This window comes from Gopherus flavomarginatus, chromosome 6 (assembly GCF_025201925.1).
Source record: "Gopherus flavomarginatus isolate rGopFla2 chromosome 6, rGopFla2.mat.asm, whole genome shotgun sequence".
Classification (NCBI taxonomy): domain Eukaryota; kingdom Metazoa; phylum Chordata; order Testudines; family Testudinidae; genus Gopherus; species Gopherus flavomarginatus.
In genome coordinates this window covers 75,449,707-75,462,274 of record NC_066622.1, presented here as the reverse complement: position 1 = coordinate 75,462,274, position 12,568 = coordinate 75,449,707, and the positions used below count along the sequence as shown (strand labels likewise).

Sequence of the window (12,568 nt, the reverse complement as noted above, 5' to 3'; positions counted from 1 at the left end):
GAGGTTAGGTTGGCTCCTGCATTAGACAAGAGCTGGTGAAAAGCAGGCTGCTTCTCTTGTGCTGGCCAAAACATTTTCCCCATTGTATACAGTGGTTAAGTTCAGGAATCAGTAGACACTCAGGATCTTTAGGGACTTTGGAAGTTCCTGGAAGGAGGCATAGCTGATCTCATTTGTTATGATGGGAGCAAGCTGTGCTTTGTTAAACTTCACCAACCACGAGAGATGGAGTCAGAAACACAGGTGATGGGGCTCTCCGTTCCGCTGAGTTTCCTACATTTCCATTTGGTTCTGGTTACTTCAGTCTCAGCAAAGCTCATTGTGATCGTTAATTATTATTTTGTTGTTAAAGATGCAGAAACTTGTAAGCATAGTGGTGACTAGTCCTTCTTAATTGTATTTAGCCTAGATAGAGTCATGTAAATCTCCAGTGGAAACGTACTGAAGTTTGTTTATTTTGGACCTCTCTAAAATGAATGGTCTCCCTGTTTTTAGCTGACTACCACTAATACTAGAACAGTGTTGGAGTAGAATGACAGTTCTTCTGCAGAGAGCTCTGGCTGCTCCTCTGAGCTGCAGTAACATTGTTTACTTCGGACATGATTAACACTTGTTTATTGCATACTTTTGTGTTGTCAGTTAAAGTTTCCATTTCGGCCCTGACATGGCGCCAAGTGAATCGGGGGGCTGGAATAAGGCCTGCCATATTTAAAGAAATCCAGCTGCTTGGAAACATCAAGTGTCAGCAAAGAAAGCACAGTTCAACAGGAGCTCCACTATCAATTCCTCAGCAACCGTGTGTGACCAGGTCTCAGATAAGCTAAATCAATACATAACCAAAGGGTCAATGTCTGAAGACGGTCAGAACCTTCCAAACCATCAGCGTTTCCCATCTGCCACTCCTGTCAAAGAGCTGGAGCATGTTTTGGACAGCTGCAGGATGGAATTAAATCATGTGAATGAAGTGTGGCCTAACCTGTACATAGGTGATATGTAAGTGTTATTTGACACCGAGCCATTCTTTATGATTGTCAATGTAAGCTGTCACTGTTTTACTTGGTGATATCTGTAAAACAACTAGTATTTTTAAATTGACTTTTAGATTAGAACTGGAGTGTGCATTACACACTAAAGAAAGTACTTACCATACCAAATAACACAGTTAGAAAAGAATTCCCACATGCAATATTTTTCCTTATTATTTTATATTTAATTATTACAATTATTTTTAATGGATTTTACAAATGCTCCAAACAGTACAGTCTCAAATTGTGCAGACAACTGAGACACAGAGCTCTCTAAAATTGGTATAGAATATTTCTCATTTCATGAGACATGTTTTGTTTTTCAACAGATTTCCATGAAATGGATATTTTCACATTAAAAAAATTTAACACTCTAAAATTTGTTTTTAGAGCAAACTGATCTTCAGCTGGATTTTTTTTGCTCACAAATATAACCATATTTTAATCAAACCAGACCCATTACTTTTGGTTAATAAGTTTGTGATGAAGAAGAGAAACTGCCTGCCAGCATGGCAGGGATTAAGGATAGCCTTTGGGCCCAGCTAAGCCTGCCGGCAATGCGAGACCTGGGGCGGGTAGAAAAGGAGAGAACCTGGCTCAATTCAGGGCTGACTGGTAAAGAGGCAGGAGCTAGCTACAGTCCGACCTAAAAGGAAGGATCACTAGCCTGCAGGCCAAGTCAGCCACTATGGAGCATGTTCTGTCCCCTAGCAAAGGGAGATTGCAGAGAAGAGCTACGTGCCTTCAGTAACTGGGTGACTGCACACCAGAGACATTGTGGGGTTTGGTTTCACCAAACTTACAGCCGGCCCACCTGAAGGAGCCTGTGATCATGGAAGGATGTGGCCCAAGATCCACAAGGGAGGCAAGCCACCCCAACAAATTGGACTATACGGGCCATGTCCCAACTGAAGGAACACTGGTAGGAAGTAGCCTAGGATTGCCAAATTTCCAGTCGCACAAAACCGAACACCCTAGCCTCACCCCTTCCCCAAGGTCCGGCTCACTACATTCCCTCTCCCTCAGTGGCTCGCTGTCCCTCATCCTCACTCACTTTCACTGGGCTGGGGCAGGGAGTTGAGGTCCAGGAGTGAGTGAGGGCTCTGGGGGTGGGGCCAGAAATGAGGGGTTCAGGGTGTGGGCTCTGGGGATGAGGGATTTGGGGTCCAGGAAGGGGCTCCAAGCTGAAGGGTGGGGCCGAGGGATTCAGAATGTGGGAGGGGGCTGTGGGTTGAGGCAGGGGGTTGGGGTGTGGGAGGGGATATGGGCTCTGGGCTGGGGGTGTGGGCTCTGCACTGGGGCCAGGGATGAGGGATTTGGAGTGCAAGAGGGGGCTGCAGGTTGAGGCAGGGGATTGGGGTGCAGGAAGGGGTAGGGGCTCTGGGATGGAGATGAGGGGTTTGGGGTGCAGGAGGGGGCTCTGGGTTTGAGGGGTGCAGGGCTGGGGCAGAGGGTTGGGGTGCAGGGGGGTGAGGGCTCTAGCTGGAGGTGCAGGCTCTGGGGTGGGGCTGGGGATGAGGGGTTTGGAATGCAGGAAGGGGCTCCAGGTTTGGGGTTCTCAGGGCTGGCGCATGGGCTTACCTCAGACTGCTCCTGGTCAGCAATGCAGTGGAGCTAAGGCAGGCTACCTGCCTGTCCTGGCTCCACACTGCATCCCAGAAGCAGCCAGCAGTAGGTCCGGCTCCTAGGCATGGGGGCCAGGAGGCTCCACGTGCTGCTCTTGCCCAGACGCAAGACCCCACCAGCTCCCATTGGCCATGGTTCACAGCCAAAGGCAGTTTGGAGCCAGTACTTGGGGTGGGGGTAGTGCAAGGAGCCCCGTGCCCCCCCTCTCCCCGGCTAGGAACCGGACCTGCTGACTGCTTCCGGGGTGCAACGCAGTGCCAGAACACGTAGGGACTAGCCTGCCTTAGACCCGCAGCACCGCTGATCGAACTTTTAACAGCCCAGTCGGCAGTGCTGACAGGAGATACCAGGGTCCCTTTTTGACTAGGCATTCCAGTCAAAAACCAGACACCTGGAAACCCTGAAGTAGCGCAGGACTGTGGATTTAGACTCCCTCCTTGGAATGCCCCCTGTTCAGGAGTCAACTCACACAGGGCCCTGGGATGGGACCTGATGGAGTGGAAGGGTCTGGGACCCCTACCCCCAACTGGCTGAAAGACTGAGGCACCTTGATCAAGGAAACAAAGGGTTGGAAGTTGGGCACACCAATCATTAGGCCACCTGGACCTACAAGCGCCTGTTACAAAGTTATTTTGGGGATATTTTTGCTCTATTTTGGAGCTGTGGTAGCTATCCCATTCTTAGACCTTGACTCAGCAGAGCACTTAAGCACATGCTTAACTTTAGGTATGTTCTTAAATACAATTGAAGTCAATAAGATGTAAGAATGTGCTTAAAGTTATACATGTGCTTTACTGAATCAAGGCCTCAAGATAGATGAAATTTTTCTTATACGCCCAATTTAACCCTTTCCTACAGCTCCCCCAGAAGACTCTAACCTTCCTAACACTTTCTATGCTGCTTCTCAACTCTTCCCTAACTGCAAAATTTCTTATCTTATTTAAATACACACACCGACTTCTCTGCATTATAACTTTAAAATAATCAACTATACAATCTGCACTGTTGGCCGCAGAAATCCAGAAAAGATAACGTAAATGTTTACTGCTTAGGAAGTATTTAAGTATGTTCCTTTCATGCTTAGTCCCAGTGGCCTATTCCCATGCTTAATATTTGCTAGATCAAGGCATTTAAATTTCAAAGCTGGATAAATTAGGCCCTAACCAGAAAGCCCTTTGCATGCAGAAGTCCCACTGGGGTTGATAAACATTCCATGCTCAGAGGGCTTCCTGATCTGGAATTGTAATAGAGAAGTGTCATTAGGGGCTGTACAACTGGGAGAGAAGGATTTCTTCCCAGCTCTACAGAAGTCACCTGCACAAAGCCCTCTGACATGAATTTTGTGCAAGGTGGCTAGGATTTCACCCTGTATTTGCTTCTTTCTGATGCATAAAGAAACATTAATTTTGCCAACTGTGCAAGTCTAGAACCCTGTTTTTATATCAAACAGGTCTCCCAGCACCATCAACAGGCTTAAATATTTGGACATAATAATCATGATAATTACCATAAGAGAAGGAAGGAGCTACTAGTGATTCTTTAGCCACATTTCCCTGTGATTATATTCTGAAAACTGGAAGTCTTAGCAATAAACAAATAGAGCATAAAATAATGAGCAAGCATGTGCTGGGGAAACAAGACCATATGTTTTAAAAATTGAAACAATACTTTACGTTTCAAATTCTGCAAGTGCAAATCATGAGTTCTGATCTGCTTTCCAGACCTGTTGGTTTTGAGGCCAGTGATCCTGCAATGGTATAATGGAGGCCTTGTCATGCTGGTGACATGCCATAATTGGTGGCCATCTTCATTGCATTTTTATTTTAAAATGCATTTATTTTGTTGAAGGGTTTAATAACATCAGTGGAAATCTATATTCTTTCAAGAGCATTTTAAAAAAATCCTTAGTTTCCATTCACAGTTGAGAACAATGTCTGTGTATGCTCGGCAAAGATCCAACAGCAGAAAGGTCTGAGCAGCGGAACAAGGCAGCAGATCTTGAACATCGAAGAAGAGCACAGAGTTATTTAAAAATTGAAATTAGTAAAAAGCAAAACTACAGAGTTTAACTGAATTTATCAAGAACTGCAGACAGGATTTTTCCCCTCTATTGAAATCAATGGGACCATTTGCACAAGCATCAACTATTCTCTGGAGTAAGCACCTTCTTAGGAGGGAAAGAGAAAGAAATAGAGGGCTTTGAAGTTAGAGGCCAAGTCTTTCCATTGAGTTCAATAGGCTTTGGATCAGGCCCTTTCTGAGCAAGGCTATGTCAGTGGAGATTAATTAGCATCTGAACTGTGCCATACGGTACAGTAGTCCGTAGCGCTATCATAGATTTACAGTTTTGATGGCCTGTTTCCTGGGAATTAGACCTGTATAATCACTCAGGAGGCTGCTTGGCAAGTGGAAATGAAAGAACAATCTAGAGTTAAGACTATATTTTGCTAATAAAGCTTTTTTCATCTTTAAAGCTAGCCTCCAAATTTCTTAACTTATACTGTGCAAACAACCTGAACCTCTCTCCTTAAAAGCAGAATACTAATGGCTGCCTGCTATATGCTGCTGTTCATCACAAAGGCTCCTAAATGCTCAACAAACTGACTGTTACATTGATGTACATGCATCACCCATAGTGAAATGCAGAGCCCTTTGGGGTGGAAGGCTGAAGGCCTTGAACAGTGCAAAGGAATGCTGCACAACAGTTCAGGGCAAAACATGAAGAATGCCATCCACAAATGAATCTAGCTGCTGAATTTTAAGCAGGCAGAATGTAATTAACCATTGGAATTTAGCCAGGTTCTGTGGGCTAACACCCCTAGTCCTGCAAAAATGCGTTCGGAAATTATTACAGATCGAGGCAAAATGGCTGCAGACTAAACTAAAAGCTTGACTATGTCCTTTCAAAATGGGAGATGCTGAACCCATTTGTGAAGTGAACCTCCTTGTCAAGCACTCAGGGCCAACAAAACCCCTTGACTTCAGTGGGAATGAAGGCAGCTTTGCATCTCTCAGGACTGGGCTTTTAATTCTCATTAAAACTCATAGGAACTTACACAGATAGAGAGAGAGGAGGTTATTTTCGTAGACATGAAATCTCTTTCCATATTTACATACAATTGCATATTTTCTATGTGCAGCTCCTATGTGATCATCAGATTAGAAATCACAATTTTCTGTCTCATGCTTGGTGTTGTGCCATGCAAACAGATCTCCAAGTGTAACAGACCCTGAACTGTTCAGTGACATTCAGTCTCAATAAGAGGCATCAGGGATTTGACCACATCAAACTCTTTCATTTAATACTTTTCCTTGTGACCTTTTATACCTAATTCTCGGTAGCTTGATTGCACATGACAAGGAAGAACTGAGGAAACTTGGCATCACCCATGTACTGAATGCTGCACATTCCACATGGGAAAGTAAAGGAGATCAAGCCTTCTATGGCCAAGAAATCCATTATTGTGGAATAGCTGCAGAAGATTCAACTGATTTTAACCTGCGTGAGCACTTCTACCCTGCCTCAGAGTACATTAATAAAGCACTGAGTGCTCTGAATGGTAAGTACCTCTCTTGATAATACTCTGTGCTTATGTAGTCCTTTTATCCCAGGATCATCAGCTGCCATACAAACATTACCCAACACCACTGGAAGACACACTCCCACAGCGCACTCACTTCTGGAGCGCTTCCAAGTGGCAGAGTGTGGTATCACAGTCCTTTTCTTGGCCCCCGCAGGCCAGCCTTGCTGTGTCTTCAATGGCTTGGCCCTCTGGCCAAGTCATAAAGTCTGAATGAACCCCTTCCAGGGTATTAAAGAGTCCAATAAATAAATGGGCTATTTTGTCCTCACTAGGGTCTTCAGCCCTGGCTCTGGGCCCTTTAAATTCAGCCCTTTGTTCAGGCTCCCAGATAAACTCCATCCCTTTCTTGGGGTTTACATCACTTTACCTGTAGCCAGTAGGGGAACCCAGGCCTGCTCATTACTCTGGGTTTCCAGCCCAGGAACCCAGTAAGGAGCCACCACGTATTGCCCAAGCCAATTAATTGCAACTTGTTCCCTGGGCCTCTTCCTAACTGTATCCTTGAGCTTCATTCTTAGCTCAGGGTTAAGGTTCTCATGTCCTCTCTCCCCTGGAAACCCAGCTATGCTCAATGCAGCCAGAACCAAAATCTCTGGTTATCCCTCAACCTCCTGTGGCCAGAAGGGCGCACCTTTCTTCATCCCTCTGGTCCCAGCCAGGAACTGGCCTACTACAGACCCGCAGATCCTTTCATCTGGGCGAGCAGGGTCATGATGGGCTGTCTCCCTTTAGAGATGGGAGGAAAATGGGACACCAAGAGGTTAAATAGTACACACAAAGTCACAGAACAAGTCAATGGCAAAGCTAGGCATCCAGGCTCCACATGGGCCCCCTTGTAATCACTAGGCCAGCTTCCCTTTTTTTGAACAGAAGGAAAAAGGCCTATGGAGGATGATGTAGTTTAGAAAGCGGTTAATATATAGCAGCTGGGATATGATGGCACCAGTGTTCTGCATTGATTCATCAGAAAGCAAATGCACATGAATCACTCCGTCTCTGGCTACAAAACAGGCAAGAGCAGATGTTGCAATAAGGTGATGTTGTGATACTAGCTATCACAGAGAGATGTGTTAACGAGCCATTGACAAGGTCCAGGGTCATGCTGTTTCCTCCTGTTACAAATCCATCAGGACACAAACCAACATGACCAGTAATTACTGTTCACTTATGGAATGGATCACTGTACTATTTAGAGGGCTAGAGTCACCTCAGTTAGCATCAACTGCACCTCCAAGAGTCAACGGTGGGCTGCACTTCAGACCAGATTCATCTCAAAGAAGAAAGCAGGCAGTGTTGTCTGCCCCCTACCCCCTACACACCCCGTACCCTCCCTCAAAAGGATCCACCAGGGAAGGCAGTTGTAGATTCTGACAGAGGCTTCAGTAGGGATGTGCTGAATAAACACCTCCCAGCAACCCTAGACACACCCAATTCTCCAACCACCACAAGCTTAGTTTTGGGCCATGATAGCTCCTTTTAAGCCCGTTAAGGGAAGGTAGGTTGGGGCTACTTTCTGCCGGCACTGCCTCCCCTGTCCTCTGAGAGGATTTTCTGCCTCAGGGGCCATACTCCGTAGAAGATGATGTTAATCAGGAGGGAATTTACCTCAGAGATACATAATATCTTGTGGACTCTAAAGTCTCACCCCTTCTATTTAGTAAGAGTAGTCCAGAATTAACTTGCCCGAGACCCCCGACCTATTTCATATACTGGAGGTTGAATAACTATCACATTAGAATGGTTTTTGGTCATTGACCCAGGATGTATTCAAAGCAGTGTCCAAGAGGTGAAAACTAGGGCAATCCATTATCAACATGCTGAGCGGCCCAAGACCCATAGTGACACTTCTGAGCAAACTGGAGCAGCACAATTCATATTTGTTTCTCTTTTTCAGGAAAGATCTTAGTTCACTGCGTTGTTGGTAAAAGCAGATCCGCCACCTTGGTGCTGGCTTACCTTATGATCTACCATCACTTCTCACTGACCGATGCTGTCCAATGTGTCATCCAGCACCGAGCCATTTCACCAAACCGAGGGTTCCTGAAACAGCTACACGACCTAGATGTTGAATTGCAAGACAGGACAAACCTGTGTGAGCTCTTATAATGGAGGTGGGGGAAGATCAATAGTGACTATAAAATATGAAGTGCCCCAAAGTGTTAAAGGAAGTAAAAAGATTAAATGAATCTGAACCAAAATTCTAGTACCAAAGCCTACCCCTGTCCCTCATTTTGTGATGGGGGAATCTCATAATCTGAACTTGGATCTGGCTCTGAATTTCACATTTGTCTCCTCTCTCTCTCTGTCTCAAACTGGCTTAACCCTAACCTTGATCTGAATAATCCTGATCTTTTGGAAGGTCAAAATCCAAATCCAAATTTGTGGTTTGGACCTGTCTCCAAGAAGAAGCAGTGAACTAACTGTCACCTGTTGAGTCTCCATTTGTATATGCTGCCCTTCTGGGATTGATCCCATATTTCACAGTAATACTGGCTGAAGAGAACCCTGCAACAACCCTAACTCTTGATCAGGTGCAGTTTGCTTTAGCTGATATTAGATGGTTAAATCCATGGCTTCCCCATTTCCCACCCCTGCTCCCGCAAGGGAGAGTCAATTCAAGAAGGAAACGGGGAATGAATTTCTCTGTACATGACAGCATTTTTCTCTATTAAGGACAGAAAAATCTATCAAATGCTAGGCTGGCCTGAGTGGACGCCTTGCAAGTTACAAGTGCACTGTACTTACATCTTTTACAAATCAGAGACTCGCTCCTCCCCTTTCTTCTGTATTTTTCTTGGTACTCTGTTCATTGTCTGTTCCATTTTCCCTTAGGGATATTTTTCCTCTCCCCCATTTTCCACTCCTTTTCCAGCCTCTCCGTAGTTGAAAGCAAACCTCATCACATTCACATTTGAACCAAAACTTGCAAACTCACAGGCTTCTCGTGGATTTGAAATGTCAAACAACCTGACTCATCCCTAGTTAACATGGGCCTGGAACAACCTCCATGTACTCACCTGGGGGTATTTCCATGGGTAGTTCTTTTGCTGGCTGTTTCTCCTTTGGCACTGCTCCAACACCTTATAGAAACCCCTTCACTGTGATTTCATGGAGCTTTAGGGGTGGAGCTGGGGAGTGGCCACATGCTCCTTGGTACCATCCACAGCAGCCTGCCCAAATTTCTGCATTAAATTGTATTCACTTTCACTGTCTCCTTTCTGTGCCTGCTGCTCAGCAGCTGCAGGGAGACCCTGCCAGTACCAGTGCTGTGACGTCACAGAAAACCACACAAGGATGCAGAGGCGGAAGGGAGTCTCTTTCCCATGAATCACTAGGATCTATGAGGTTGGGATGACTCCCCCACATTCTATTAGGCACAACTGACAGGAAACCTTAGGGAATTTTCTCTCTTCTCTTGTGGACTTTTCCCTGGAAGAGGCTGGGTTGGCCCACATATAGCCTGGAGCTCACACCTTCTGACTGTCCATCAAATCCGGAGATTGCTGCAGTCTGCATTGTGCAACTGCTCTAGCCCTGTGTCTGGTTCTTGGTTTGTTGGATATATTTGGTTACGAAGAGTGTTCTTGTTTTTCAAAGAATTCTTGTGTAATTCTGCATTGTGTGTGTTTTAATACCCTCACAGAGCAACTAAGTACAGTTGCTAGGCACGCTATGAAAAATATATAGTGTCACTTTAATGCAGAAACTTCATTTATTTGGAACGTTTATACAGTTATACTGTGGTTTGGAAAGCTTTGCTTTTGACAGTTTTATCTGAGTGACTTTTTTTTTTTCCATTCAGCAAATATCAGGTTTCTTTAAAAAAAAACAGGTGAAAGGGCCTCTATTCTCATTTGATGAGGATCAGGGCAGTGTCAGCCTTGCTGCAAATACATCTGGTTATTGCAGGAGAATTTCTCAGATGCAGAAAACAATGTTTAAAACAGAGATCTGGGGGTTACTGGCTCCTGACATTTATCAATGCTTCTTTGAAGAACGACCTGAAAGCTGCGTACAGCAAAACCTGCTTTCCTCTCTGCCCTGTAATCAGTTTTCAAACTCCTGCTTTAATTCACATGAAACTGAAGTGAATTGATAAGTCAGTTACACATCTAGGCTTTCAGAAGGATTATACTTCCCATCCACTGCAAGCCATGACAGCCATGCAAACCAACTACAGATTCACCAGCAATGACACTATTGCCCAGATGCCAACTGCTCCCCAGCCAATCTCACTCCATGCAGCTGTCCTTCCCAGTCAGTAGCCTCCTCTCTATAATAAAAATAGCTTTACATGTCATTATGTTAAAAAACAAACACCAAAAAAACAAGCACTGGTTGCTGCCTTTGGGAGTCTATATCTTCCAAGGAGTGTTCTCCCTGGCCCCAACCCTTTTGCTCCCCAAACCCTCCTTGTCACTATCAGCTGTTCTATCTCATAAGACATAAGCCCCTTAAGACAGAGATTTCTTCTTGTTTTCATCTATAAAGCACCAGACACACCGATGGTTCTATGTAAACAAATTATAATCCTCAGACCTTTCATTGATCCCAGCCCTTTTACCGCCACATCTCAACTTCCTTGACCATTTTTGTGTTGTGATCCCATATTTTGTAGAATTGTCTTGGCTCAGAGGCACCACAAAAATACATCATTCTGACAGTCAGGGTCCCGACACCCTAAGGGGAGAGCAGAACCCAAAAGAGCAAGCAATTGAATCACACAGTGTTACAGTGTATAAAAATATTTCAAGTAAGGTCTTTTACCAAAGCTTGTAACATTCAAAACTTGGTCATTATGAGCTATATGGACTGTGGTTATGAATTTATGTATTTGTGTAGATATGAAATGGTGATCATAATCTGTGCTGCAACATTCAGCTCCACCTCACAACAGGGAGTGAGCAGGCAGGCAGGGAGGGGCTGCCTCCCCAAACAGACAAGACTAGCTCCAAGCACCTAGCATTGTACAATCTAGGAGCAGACAATGGTGGGCCGTTAGAGTTAATAGGAAAACACAGAGACATCTTGGCTAGAATTTCCCCACCCTAAATAACCATGAGTCACCATGCCAGGAGAGGAAGGGGAAAAGGCAGGGAGGCTGGGGAAGGGAGTGGAAGCCCTTAAACTTTATCTGAAGTTTTTATCCAGAAACTGAGGTGCAGGAAGCTATCCATGAAATTCCCTCTAAGACCAGTGGCATGCCAGGAAACTCTTCAGAGGCAATAGGTAGCATATTGGAAAAGGGGATTTGTCTAATGTAGAGGCATAAAGCCTGAAATTGTGTATTTATGTTTATTTTCTGTGTAACTTATATGTGTTTGCTTTTCTTTCCAACTTCAGCTTTGAATCTGTGATATTTTTCTTAAATAAACCTTTTGTGTGGGCCTGTGCAGACTGATCACTCTGGGGCTCGTTTCATGCCTTCGGGGGTGATGAACCAGAGGGAAAAAGTCGGAGTATCTGGTAGTTAACTTGGCGTAGACGGCTTTGGTGAGACTCGAGACCAGAAAGGCAGTTGGGGTCACCCTGCAAAAAGTAACCAGACTGGTGGTGGAAGCCAGGGTAAGATCTTTAGACTCGTGGTCTGGCAAGTGGTGTCAGGGCTCTAAGACACAGCAGCATAGCATGAAGGCACCCAAGATGACAGGACAGGCAGTGACAGAACCTTACTGGTTTGGGTGATCCCCAAAACACCACAACCAGGCGTTCTGAAGAAATAGCACCTAGTTTAGAGAGCCTGATGCTGCTCCAACAGCAGCACAGGCAGAGTGCAGCTGTGGGGAGGATCTGTGGATGGAAAAAGTAAGTGAGTGGGTGGGAGAGGCAGAGGAAAGGACTAGGTGAGGATGAAGGGCCAGTTGTCTTTTGAAGAAAAGCCAAATATCTTCAATCCTCTGGTTCATCACCCCTGAAGGCATGAAACGAGTCCCTGAGTGATCAGTCTGCACAGGCCCAAAGGATGGAAGTGGGGGGGTAAAGGGCATTTTTAAACATTTAATTAGGGATGGGATACAGATCCATTGTCCTCACTGGTGCCGTTTCAAGGTGGTAGTAACCAGAGACTCTTATGATCCAATGGCTGTGTGGTAGCCTATGGAAAATAAGGTGATGGGCTCCAGTTCTTACTGGGCAAATGTTCATATTACTGAAACCACCACCAGTGCTAGAGCTTAAATGTTCACTCTTGTTGGCGGTCCCAGCTGAGAGGCCAAAGACCCCACAATCTGTGGAGACTGAACTCCCCTCTCGCCCCAGAAGAAAATAACTGAGAAGCATCAGCCAGGCGACGTGAGGAAGAATGCACTGCCACTGCCCATGCTGTAGCTGTTC

At 45.2% G+C, this 12,568-nt stretch overlaps 1 protein-coding gene across 1 annotated transcript; it reads left to right on the top strand.

Annotated features, from left to right (window-relative positions):
• Positions 1–648: 648 nt before the first annotated feature.
• LOC127054274 (dual specificity protein phosphatase 26-like) lies at positions 649–11,614 on the top strand. The gene is made up of 3 exons (XM_050960354.1): positions 649–993; positions 5,994–6,211; positions 8,130–11,614. Exons 1-3 carry the CDS (start codon positions 848–850, stop codon positions 8,339–8,341), a joined length of 576 nt encoding a protein of 191 aa, XP_050816311.1. The 5' UTR covers positions 649–847; the 3' UTR covers positions 8,342–11,614.
• Positions 11,615–12,568: the final 954 nt, after the last annotated feature.